At 38.3% G+C, this 13,402-nt stretch overlaps 1 protein-coding gene across 2 annotated transcripts in view; it reads right to left on the reverse strand.

Moving 5' to 3' along the window:
- The window catches only part of SIK2 (salt inducible kinase 2), a 134,843-nt gene extending 121,461 nt beyond the window's left edge, over window positions 1-13,382 (reverse strand). The window contains exons 1-2 of one of the 2 annotated variants that reach the window (XM_017883238.1): window positions 13,085-13,377; window positions 9,045-9,095 (exon numbers count right to left, since the gene is read on the reverse strand). In XM_017883238.1, the coding sequence (XP_017738727.1) occupies window positions 9,045-9,095; window positions 13,085-13,219 (186 nt within the window). In that variant the 5' untranslated portion in view covers window positions 13,220-13,377. Of the gene's footprint in view, window positions 1-9,044; window positions 9,096-13,084 lie in introns of both variants that reach the window. The other variant, XM_017883239.1, reaches the window with a different exon arrangement.
- Between the last annotated feature and the right edge of the window lie 20 nt (window positions 13,383-13,402).

Below are 13,402 nucleotides of genomic sequence, written 5' to 3' on the forward strand. Positions count from 1 at the left end.
TTGAGATGGAGTCTCGCTCTGTCGCCCAGGCTGGAGTGCAGTGGCACGATCTCAGCTCACTGCAAACTCTGCCTCCCGGGTTCACGCCATTCTCCGGCCTCAGCCTCCCAAGTAGCTGGGACTACAGGCACCCACCAGCACGTCCAGCTAATTTTTGTATTTTCAGTAGAGACGGGGTTTCATCGTGTTAGCGAGGATGGTCTCGATCTCCTGACCTCGTGATCCACCTGCCTCGGCCTCCCAAAGTGCTGGGATTACAGGCGTGAGCCACCACGCCCGGCGATTACACACATTTTTTTCACGCAATTAAAAAGAACTAATTTATTAAAGTTAGTAGATATTTGGTTGGAAAATAAAGCATTCTGATTTAAATAAATTTTTCAGATAATTGAGAATCACCCAAATTTAATGATAAGTTTTGAAAAAACTCAAAATGTACTTCAAATTATATCAAAGGGTATTCTAAACATAATTTAGCCTTATGTTATTGTTTTGGGGTAACTTTCCTTCTTCTTTTTTTTTTAATACAGATGGTTGGTTGACCATCTGTATGTTGACCAGGCTGGTCTTGAACTCCTGGCCTCAAGCAATCCTCCCTTCTCGGCCTCCCAAAGTGCTGGGATTACAGGCGTGAGCCACCATGCCTGGCCTCAGGAAAAATTTTATTTATTTATTTATTTTTTGATACGGAGTTTTGCTCTGTGGCCCAGGCTAGAGTGCAGTGGCATGATCTTGGCTAACTGCAACCTCCACCTCCTGGGCTCAAGTGATTCTCCTGCCTCAACCTCCTGAGTAGCTGGGATTACAGGTGTGTGCCACCATGGCTGGCTAATTTTTGTATTTTTAGTAGAGATGGGGTTTCACCATGTTTGGCCAGGTTGGTCTCGAACTCCTCACTTCAGGTGATCTGCCCACCTTGGCCTCCCAGTGTTCGGATTTCAGGCATGAGCCACTGTGCCCAGCCAAGGATAACTTTTAATATCAGCAATTGCACATGCTATGATAGCTCAATGCTTCCAAAACGTATCCAGTAAAATAGGATTCAGCTTGCCATTTCACATAATTCCCGCAGTCTCCTGTTCATACAATTACAGTTAACCCTGAACAACATGGGTTTAACTGTGTGGGTTCACTGATACACAAATTTTCTTCCACCACTAACTTCACTTCTTCCTCCTCCTCCTCCTCAGCCTACTCAACGTGAAGATAATGAGGATGGAGACCTTTATGATGATCCACTTCACTTAATGAGTAATAAATGTATTTTCCTTGTGATTTTCTTAACATTTTCTTTTCCCTAGCTTACTTTATTGTAAGAATAAAGTATATAACACATGCAACATACAAAATATGTGTTAATGGACTGTTTCTGTTATTGGTAAGGCTTCCAGTCAACAGTACGCTATTAGTAGTTAAATTTTGGGGGAATCAGGCTAGGCGCTATGGTTCATGTCTGTAATCCCAGCACTTGGGAGGCCGAGGCACGCTGATCATTTGAGGTCAGGAGTTTCAGACCAGCCTGGCCAACGTGGTAAAACCCTGTCTCTACTAAAAACATAAAAATTAGCCAGGCCTGGTGGCGGGCGCCTGTAATCCCAGCAACCTGGGAGGCTGAGGCAGGAGAATCACTTGAACCCAGGAGGTGGAGGTTGCAGTGAGCCAAGATTGTGCCATTGCACTCCAGTCTGGGTGACAGAGTGAGACTCCATCTCAAAAATAAAAACAAAAAATTAGGGGGGAGAGTCAATTTTTTTCTTCTTTCTTTGTGGCTGCTCTATCCTTTGCTGTTATGTCCTAAAGCTCTACTGTAAGTTTTATTTCTCACCTTTCTCTACTTCTAACTTGCTGTCCACAGGTTGTTTCCTGATTTAAATTAATTGTGGAATGCTCCAAGCTTCCCAGGGGAAATCCGATTGCTAAACATAATGTATAAAATTAAATTTATTGCCTAAGAATAAAAGCTTCTTCTCTAAGGAGTTAAGTACATAGGTTCTGTGATAGCTGTTTTCATTATGTTTGGTGGTGTTTTAATTATTACCATAATGAAAATACTCTAGAAAGTAAAACTTTGCTAGGCAAGTAGAATGATTAATATTATATACTTGCTATTAGAAATATTATTGGACCACCTCAAACCTAAATACATTTAAAGAAACCCTCCTCAATGAAGAGTATGATACAATCCATTATATTTTGGGTAACTTTGGGTAACAGTTGCCAGATAAAAAGATAAGTGTATAAAGGAATATCCTCAATATTCCTTAGGAACATCACATCAAGTTTCACAGACGTGCATATTTTAAAGAAAATGTCTTATCCTACAATTTCAGGAGTGAGTCTAGATATCAGCACCCCTGCCCCAACAAAAGCTTTTATAATGAGATGGGTCACAATCATCTAATAGAAAAAGATGGAGAGAAGGGATTATGGTTCTTAAAACCTCAGCATGATTCCTATCACAAGACAATTTTATACTGTAAATATCTTAAGTATCATATTTAATGGGATGAAAGAGTTTAGATACTAAATATCAATTAAAGCAACGTATTACCCAGAGAAATCTCCTTTTTCATACCCTTTTGGAACCTTGGCCTCAACAATGAAAAGTGAAAATATATGACATATATTAAAAGTTAAAATGTTATCTAATTAAACTTCAATAAAACATTATAAATCTCATTTAACTTTTCTTAACAAAATTACTCAAATGATATAATTCTCACTTCAATTTTATCTTGGGTCACAGACTTTATCCATCTATGATCATAAATAAATATATATATATATATTTATCCCATTGCTATCCCTTGTTTCTAAGGCTACTAGAGCTATTATAAGAGGATTATGCTTCTCTAAAGAAAAAGCAGAGCATGAGTTAACATGTTCCTTGTAACACGGGAAGTCTAATTGCTTTACCAAATACAACCCAAAACATATGATTCACACTCAATAGAAGTTTATTTCTTGCTCATGTAGCAGAACTAGACAAATGAAGTTGGCAGGCATTTGAGATTCAAAGAGGCTTTAATATCTTTAATGTGTGGCTTCCAAGGTTAACCTGAAGGTGGTCTCCATTCTAGCTAGACAGAAGGAAAAAAGAACTTTGAGGGATCCTCACAGGTGATTTTATGGGCCGGGCCTGGAAGTGGTGCCTATTATTTCTGTTCATTCTATTAGTTAGAACTCAGCATATGACCACACCTAAACGCAAGGGCAGCATAGAAACAGTCCAGCTGTAGGCCCAGAAAGAAGAGGAAACAGTAGAGTTTTCAGAGATCAGCTAGCAGTCTGCCAAACTCATCCAAGTAATTTCTTAACAATGGAGCTCTCTATCAAGTACTTCTCAGAAATATGTATAATACTAACACTGGTGATGACTTTCACAACTGCATAGCACTTTTTAAGATACTTGTAGCATATTTTATCTCATTTATTTCCCAATTCTGTGAAGTAAATGAAACAAGAGGTATACTCATGAGTTGATGAAACTGAGGTTCAAATAATGTCACATAATCAACAAAGGTCTTAAAGCTCTAATGAATTAAGGGAGAAAAACCCTAGGCCTTCTAACTCCAACTTTAATCTTTCCACTATTTCAAAGGGTCTAGTAGTAATACATTACACAGCGTCTGTTGTGTGCCAGGAACTATGCCTGGGATATAACAATGAATGAGGTTTCATTCCTACCCTCAAGGAATTTAATAGGTCTGTAAGAAGAAGATGAACACATTTTATCAACAAAAAATTTGTATTTGGGGATTTCCCCAAAGGTGCACTGAAAGTCCTTAATTTGCAAGTGTTGTGTCCCAATAGTTCCTTTTAAGGATTAGAATGAACTTAGATTTGTGGGAACTTCCTCTCTATATCCCTTCTCTTATTTAGTTCTGAACATAGTATAAGGGACAAAATCTGCATGGTAACAAGAAAGTAAGTCAAGAAAGGAACTCCATGAATGGAAAGATCGCCTTTTTTGGTGGTGCTCATCTATTCAACTCTCTAATTATTATATATACATCATCTTAAAAGAAACTTCAATAAATTTATATGACAGAAAAATGAATACTCCTTCTACTAAAGGACTGAAAAGGTCTCCTCTATAAACTGAAGAAAATTAGGACAAACTAGAATGATTATTATCAAACTAAATCCCACATAAAGTAGCAACACTGAATATTCAACTTCAAAATACTCAGGGAAATATGAATTAAAACAAAATACCATTTTACTTATTATGTTTATAAAGATTAAAAAATAAATAACCTGGTCAGCTAAGGTTCAATGAGATGTTTGTTTTAGATATTGTTAGTAGGAATTAAAATAGATTATAATTTTGCTGGGGAAGAATTTAGTAGTCTTTATTATGAACCTTAAAAATCATCCATTCCATGTAGCTTAAGGACTCTTCTTCTGAGAAATTATTTGAGGGAAATAATCTGAAATGATGACAAAGATTTATGTTCACTTTTTTTTTTTTGAGACAGGGTCTCACTCTGTTGCCTGGGCTGGAATGCAGTGGTGCGATCTCAGCTCACTGCAACCTCTCACCTCAGCTCAAATGATCCTCCCACCTCAGCCTCCCAAGAAGCTGGGACTACAGGTGTGCACCACCACACTGTGCTAATTTGTGTGTGTGTGTGCGCGCACGCGCGTGTGTGTATACATATATATAAATATATACATTTGGTCAAGAAAGAGTGGGTTTCACCATGTTGCCTAGACTGGTCTCAAATTCCTAGGCTCAAGTAATCCTCCTGCCTTGGCCTCCCAAAAGTGTGGGATTACTGGTGTGAGCCACCTCACCTAGCCTTATGTGTACATATAATTAACAGAGTATTAGAAAACTGAGATATCAGTGCAGTCTCAGCATAAGGTATGAGTAGAAAAAGATGGCGATAAACTGCTTTGTACTCTTCTGTGCAATTTTTCTTCAGTGAACATGTATTATTTTTCTAATAAGAAAAAACCCAGAACAATGACATAGTTATTTATCACATATACTAATTCTCCATCTGAGAAATATTAGTTTTCATTTTCTCATTTTCAAAATTCCTTAGAAAATGGCTATATTATTTTGTGATTTAAATATTAAGACATATACAGAAATGTTTCTAACAGTGTGAAATTTTAAAATACATATGAAAGTAACAACTATGTCAAATACAAATTTTATATGGGAGGACAAGGAATTAAATGTAACAGCAGAAATGTAAAAGTGTTAAACTGATGAATAAATGGAATTTTTTCATTTTCAAACTGTTATCCCTTTTTTTGGTATTTTTCTTTTTCTTTTAGACAGAGTCTTGCTCTGTCACTGCTGGATTGCAGTGGTGCGATCTCAGTTCAGTGCAACCTCTGCCTCCCAGGTTCAAGTGATTCTCCTGCCTCAGCCTGCCGAGTAACTGGGATTACAGGTGTGCACCACCATGCCAGGATAATTTTTGTATTTTTAGTAGAGATGGGGTTTCACCGTGTTGGCCAGGCTGGTCTCAAGCAATCCACCTGCCTTGGCCCCCCAAAGTGCTGGGATTACAGGCGTGAGCTACCACTCCTGGCCTATCCTGTCTTTTTGATTTTAGAAAAACAACTTCTCATAAAAGAAATATTAATCTCATTTAAAGAAACCACACATAGAAAAGTTGCTTTTTGATTCTATAAATCCACAGATGAAAGCCAAAAAAAGTAGCTTTTGGAGATTTTATAAAGAGGTTACACAATAAGAGCTATTCTTCTAATAACAAATAAGAAGGGATTAACATGTTTCTTGTCTTAGATAATATTTACTCCAGTCCTATTACTAATATACTAATTCTACACTGTCCTTCTGAAGTACCAAGTAGCATTAGCTCTATCATACCATACATTAGACCTCTGAAATTAAAAAATAAATACACCTTTCAGCTTATATAACAAATCATTGGTAGAATTACAACCTACTAGTCTATCATCCGATTGAAAAGCAAGTGTGATTGACTGGTCTATAATGAAAGAATTTCTGAAAGCAGTAAAAGTGAGCAGTAAAACAGAGAATTATCTAGCTACCCTCTCAGAATGAATAAAAAGCAGACTTTTTTTCCAATGTAAATTTGGCTTTTAAAATTATTCAAATAATAAATTCTCATTAGGATTTAATTTGATGGCTGGGTATGGTGGCTTATGTCTGTAATCCCAGCACTTTGGGAGGCCAAGGTGGGAGGGCTGTTTGAACCAAGGAGTTCAAGACCAGCTTGGGCAACATGGCAAAATCTTGTCTTTACAAAAAAATTTAAAAATTAGCCAGGCGTGGGGGTGTGCACCCATAGTCCCAGCTACTTGGAAGGCTGAGGTGGGAGGATCACTTGAGCGTGGGAGGATCACTTGTGCCTGGGACGTGGAGGCTGCAATGAGCTGTAATCTTGCCACTGTACTCCAGCCTGGGCGACACAGTGAGACCCTGTCCCCACCCCTCCCCAAAAAATTGATTTGACTTTTGTAATAGTGGGTAAGAAAAACAGATTGGGAGAAAGGTAAATGGTCTGATAGTTATATACCCGCAAAATTAAACTGAGAATTTTAAGATGATAAAAGAAGTGATTAAAATAATCCCCTATCTTAAAAGTATTTAAACAAATCAACAAAAAAGACAATGCAATTAAATGGGTCAAAGGACAAAAAAAATGTATAAAAGGAATGCAATCATCATATAAAACTGTACAAAGTAATCAAAGAAATGCCAATTGAAGTAACAGAAATATAAACATTTATTTGTCAATTAAAAAATAAAAACAGAAAAAATTTGAAAGAAGCAAAGAATATTACTTTCTGCTATCAAGCTGGCAGAGATTTAGAAAATAATATTCCTGTAAAATATGAGTTCTTGCTGGTGAAAATTAATGGATACTCCTTTTCTGGAGGGTAATTTGGCATCCTACGCCATAAGATAGGTAATGTACATACTCCTTGACCCAAGAATTCCATTGGTATGCAATTACACTGAGGAAATAATCAGATACATGCACAAAGATGTATGTAGAGGGATGCTCTCTGAAAAATTATTTTAGAAAGAGAGACAGCAAGAGAGAAATAGACTAAATGTTCAGTAATAGGAAATTGATTAAATAAAATATGGGTAGTCAAAAATGCACAAATACTATTTAACCATGCTTTACATAGTTTTCAAACTTAGGGAAATGTTAACAACATGTTAGGTAAAAAACACAGATTATATGTATACATGACATCAATTTTATTACATACATATAAAATATATGTGAATAACTAGAAGAAGATGAACCAAATATTAACAGGCATTATCTCTGGGTCTGGAGAGTAGAAGTAAGGATGTTAATTTTCTTCTTTGGGCTTTTCAACAATGTTTACAATGAAGATGCATTGACTTCTATAACTGGGGGAAACCATATAGATACTATGTTTACTTTCAAGGAGAACATAAAATAAATTTTAGTATTGTTTCTCAGCTTAATTCATCCAATATTCATCTCTTAATCTGTTTAAAGTATTAAAAAAAATTTTAAATGAAGTTTCTGATGGAATTTCCAAGTTTATCTTTTGATCTTCTAATATCTCAAAATGGATATATAGGCTATTTCTCTGTGAAGGATGGGAAAGTATTCTACACCAATGTTCTGAATAAAGAAAGTTTTATATAATTTATTTTGAAAAGATGGAGGTGGAAGGTAGAAAAGGTACTAGGCACACGAAAATGGAAAGAATGATATTCTAATGAATTCTGGAACGCATCTGTCTCCAAGGAAATGAATCTGCTATCAGCAGTGGGTCATAAATCAAATGTCATCATGTGAATCCAAGAAGATAGGCCAGTTTCAGTTATTTCCAAATAATTGTTTTCTTAATTGACTAGTACTGAGATAGTATTTCCCAGAGGGTTTAAAATCAGAACACATTAAACTCTGTTAAAGTTAAAATTTCTACAGAATATAAACATTTACACAACTCTTATTTTGCATGTTTGTTCCCACTCCCAAAAAAGAGCAGATTATTTTGAACAACAGTTAGCAGAATAATTTGACAAATACTATTTGTCCGGGGTGCAGAAAACTAGAGAAAATTCTATGAAAGCATATATATTCCAAGACAAACATAATTTTTATTTCAATACACAATTAAAGATCATACATAAGACTAGATACAAATATTAGTGATTGAGTCATTTGGTAACAAGTCCTTCTGTTGCACATAGTACAGTTCTTGAAATTCTGGAATATTTCACAGTACAAGATTAATACCAAGACTACTGAAAGGAGTCTTAAAATTTTAAAGCAAAATAGAAAATTCAAATGTATTTTTAAAATGAGTTCTCTTCAAGAAACATCATAATCAGGGTGTAATATGCCTTTTTCTTGTTTCTAAGTTTGCTATAAAAATGCAATTTTAATATCTTAACAATTCTGAAAACCTTTTAAAAATCTTACATTTTAAGGTAGTAAAGAATTAGGCCTAACTATAAAATCCCCAAAATGCACATGGAAGGCTTTTTAGCAAACAAATACAGTTTTCAGAATGTCCTTGTTATCAGTTTTGCATTCCAAGTTCTCTTAAGGGTAAGTAAGCAGCCTGACACCCACATGCCATTTTAATAAGGTCATTTTTAGAACCTCTTTGAAATATCTTTATGATTCCATAGACTATACATTTACACGCTCTTTAGCTAAGCAATATGAGACATATGGTGTTGAAAACTCAAGTTATCTGTTATAGAAAAGGTCTGAAAATAACGAGTTATGGTTATCTCTGGGGTTGTGATTTTATGGGGAATTCTTTTCATTTATTTATAGTTTTTTTTTTTTTTTTTTTTTTTTTTTTTTTTTTTTTTTTTTTTTTTTAATGAGATGGAGTCTTGCTATATTGACCGGGCTGGTCTCGAACTCCTGGCCTCGAGCAACCCATCTGCAATGGCCTCCCACTGTGTTGGGATTACAGGTGTCAGTCATCTAGCCTGGCCTCCTATTTATACTTTTAAATTTTTCAATAATAAACATGACAGATTTGGTAATAAAAATACACTACTCTTTAATGTAAAATAATACCTTGTTACTTAGGAAATTTCCTTTTAGGACTTTACCAGCAATGCCTCCTCCCTAAAAAAAATGTAAAATGCACACTCAGTTATAGACACAAAAATATTCACGGCAAATTATTTACTATAAACAAAAACTGAAAATTACATAATATTCATTAATAAGGGAACTGTTAGGTAAAATGATATTCACCTACAAGGTAGAACACCATGCAGCTAACAAAAATGTTTTTATAAAGTTATATATATTAAGCAAAATGCCTAGGTTACAATATTAAGTAGAAAAAAGAACATAATTTATACACATGTACCATGTGCTCTCATCTATGGAAAAAATGCATTTAAATAAAAAGACTAGTGCCATAATGTTAAGAATGGGTTATTCCCATTGGTGGAGGAATTATATGTATATTTTTTTGTTCACAATACTCTTCTTTATTTTTTATATTACAGTAAGACACTACTTCTTTATTTTTCTTCCTTTTGTTCTGAGAGCAACAAGAAAGAAACTATTTCTTAAACAGAATACAGAAACATTTAAGGATACCATTGGCTTTTCTAGAATTTTACTTAAGAGACAAAAAACTAGCTACACTATTAACTAGAAGGAAAAAGTTATTTCCTAGTACTGTATAGTATTGATAAAATAAACTACTCAAGGACACTCAGTGAACAGCAAACAAGCAACCACTACTGCCTCAAAGTTTAACAGCTTACATGCTATTATTCTTTTCCCATTATGCTAAAAAATTAGCATCTCTAATTCATAAACCACAAACGAATACTACAAAGCCTTTACAAAGTGTATTAGGAAGCTGGATTCTACCCCCACCTGTCTTCCCCTTTGGGTGCAAAATTCACATGGAGATCAAACACAATACCACTTCAGACGATGATGTAACTATATTTCATAAACAATGTTAAACTGTTTGATAGATTCGACCAAAATGAAGATCTCTTTTGTCTACTATTTTTTTTCCTAAAAGGGAAACGGACTTGAATCTCCCAAGTTCTGTAGAAATACATCATTTGTGAGTGATATAGAATAAGAAACAGAGAAGAACCAGTTAAAAATAAAAGGGTCCAATTGCTCATTACACAGATGAGTAAGCCCTAAAATTTGCCTCAGGGTCAAACTTGGGAAAAAAGACCTCTAAGTTTTAAAACACACAAACTTGTATCTATGTTAAAGCATAGTATATGAAGAAACTTTTATTGTCAATAATATTTTGCTGATATTATTTTTATACCATATTCATTGTTCCACTATAACTACCGTAGTATATTCTGCAATGAAAACTCAATTTAGAACAAAAGTTTTCACTACATATCTTATAGTTTTTAAGGTAGTTGTATTTATCAAAAACACACAAACATTTATCCAGTGAATTCGAATAAGGATAAATAACTGCTGTAAAAAACTTCATTAACAATGGAATTGTTACTCTCATGGAATACTTTAAGAAACAATTCGGCCAGGCGCGGTGGCTCCCGCCTGTAATCCCAGCACTTTGGGAGGCTGAGGCCGTGGATCACTTGTCAGGAGTTCGAAACCAGCCTGGCCAACACTGTGAAACCCTGTCTCTACTAAAAAGACAGAAATTAGCCGGGCATGGTGGTGAGCGCCTGTAATCCCAGCTACTTGGGAGGCTGAGGCAGGAGAATCGCTTGAACCCGGGAGGCAGAGGTTGCAGTGAGCCGAGATCGCACCATTGCACTCCAGCCAGCCTGGGCAACAAGAGTGAGACTCTGTCTCAAAAAAAAAAAAAAAAAAAAAAAAAAAAATTCAGAGCAACTTGACAAGCTAGAGATCTAGAGAACTCTTCTGTTCAACGATTGCTTTGACATTTCACCTATCCCTCTCTACCTTAATATCTTCAATCACACCCACCAAATCTCCACAGATACTCACACTCACCCATCTCAAATTCACATTCACACGATTTCTTTTTATATGTTAATAACAGCTTCTTTAGAAAAGCACAGGGAAATGGGTTCTGTGGACTAAACATTTAGCATTTAACGTAAATAATTCTAAACATATATACTACACACACGATTTAGGATCGATCCTCTTTCACGATCTGACCAGTGCTTGCTTCAATTACAAATGAATGCATTGATCTCACTCTGATAGCCAAACCACGATATTACTCCATAGTGCCCCCTAGCTCTTTAAGATATATCAGTTTAAAACGGACACCATTTGAATTGTCAACCTCAAGAGAAAGTGTCAGTCACTCCACTTAAGCAGCTCTTACTGTATTAACTAAATCTGACCTGATAAATAATAGATGACTTAATTAAATCTTGCTACTAATCCCAGTAAGAGCTGAGAAAAAAATATTACGAACTGATGGATTTGGAATTCAACCACACGATATACTATAGTTCAAAAGTTTTGTAGAACCTCTCTATAACTCACAATGTTTGTTTTTAGAAAGTCATTAAGCAAGGACTCATAAAACATGCATTTAAAATGCCTTCTTTTATGTAACTTAAAGGGAAATGGCATGGTATTAGGCCATGGCTCTTCAGAGGAATGGAACCAATTTCTTCATTTTAAAAAATGCTGGGATCAGATTAAACTATGCAAAGATTTAGCAATATCACTATAGTCAAGTTACCATTATCATTACAATTTAAATTGCTAACTGGTAAATCTGTGAGAATGAAATATCTGACCTTGGTCCTGATTCTAAAAGATAGATTTGGACTGCTTCAGGACCAGCAGGAGAAGGCAAAAAGTAAAGAAGACAAAATGACATATACCCCTTCCTTTTGGAAATGGGATTAAGCAAAACTTGTAAGTACAACTGCAACTCCAAAAATCACTCAGGTTTGCCAGTGCCCTTCGCCTTACATAAGTCATTCTGAAAAGAAGTCCTACTTTATTCTACATTCAAACTCTAGTACATTTGTACTAACAAGGGAAAAAGCAGAATAGGACCAAAACTGGAGGGCAAACAAACAGGAAAAGGATGAAACTCCAGGAGGAACTACAATAAGGCAGAGTAGAGTACGTCAAAACCACTAGGTTTTATTCTAAAGAATGGTTTTGTTTCTACCGTTCTTCTAAGGTATTTAATTTGCACGTCTTAAAATAGAGACCCTGAGGAGAGCAGCTTGAGGCAGTGGAAGGAAGGGGGGCGGGTTAGGTAAGAACAGAGACTTGTGAGAGAATATGTGCGGTGCATTAGAATGTGCAATGAAGAGGGTGCAGGATTCACCGTCAGGAAGCAGTTGAGGGCTTTATGAGTAGAGGCAGAATCTGATATGGTTTAAAGAATGCGTATTACAGCCAGAATGCACACCTGGTACAGGGACAACCCTAGACTTCTGTCCAACCCACCCACTGTGCAAGTGCAGAGATGACCATTTTAACCAGTTCTATTGTCTGGAGCATTAAATGGAAATGCCCCAGGCAAGAGATCAACCTAGCCAGACACCAAATCAGAGACACCGTGGGCCAAAAGGAAGGAGAAGAGATGGACAGTGGCCGTGGGGGCATTCCCAGCCACCGGGCCCCTCCTCGTCGGGCAGGGGAGGGGTAGCGGGGTCACGGGGGCCGCACGAGCCCCCATCCGCGGAGCCCAAGCGCAGGCGGTCCCCTCCTCGGGCCGGCGACGTCTCTCACCGCGCAGCCTGGGAACACCGAGACTTCCCCTCCCACCCCACCCCCAGCCGAAAGCAGGGAAGACGCGGAACTTGGGCTCCGGAGCGGAGGCCACAGACCAGGTCATGGCTCGGGTGGGGGGCTCTGGGCGAAATTCCAGGTGGCCACCGCGGGTGGAGTAGGGGAAAGCTAAGCCCCGGCTGGTTGCGTTTCCAGTCGGACGACACTCGGCTCTGGGTGCCCGGGCCCGATCCCTTCGCTGCTCACCGACCCCCTGCACCTCCTGGGTCCTCACAGTCCCAGGCCCGCTCGCCTCCGCCAGTGAGGCGGCCTCTCGGGTCTCCCCAGTCCCACCACTGCGGCCGCCCCTCTCGGTAAGCAGCTCCTCTCCCGAACCCTCGCCTCGGACGCTCCCGCCGAGCCCCGGGCCGCACCTCCGTCTTGGTGATCCGGTGCCGCCCCAGCTTCACCACGGCGAAGTTGCCCTTGCCCAGCGTGCCCTCGATGTCGTAGAACCCCACCCGGACCGGCCCGCGCTGCAAGTGCCTCGGGCCATCCGCCATGACCATGCTGGGCCCCGCTGCTAGACACGGCGGACAGGAGCGCGGGCGGGCGAGCGGGAGGGCTGGCAGCGCGGCTCGGCTTGGGCGACGGCCGCTCCGTTTGCTCCTTCGCTCCTTCCCTCCCGCTCCGCAGGGCCCAGCCAGGCGCGCGCCGCCGCTGACGTGCGCCGACGTCAGGGGGCCGGGACG

Source organism: Rhinopithecus bieti, unplaced genomic scaffold (assembly GCF_001698545.2).
Source record: "Rhinopithecus bieti isolate Rb0 unplaced genomic scaffold, ASM169854v2 scaffold_11964, whole genome shotgun sequence".
NCBI classification, from domain to species: Eukaryota; Metazoa; Chordata; class Mammalia; order Primates; family Cercopithecidae; genus Rhinopithecus; species Rhinopithecus bieti.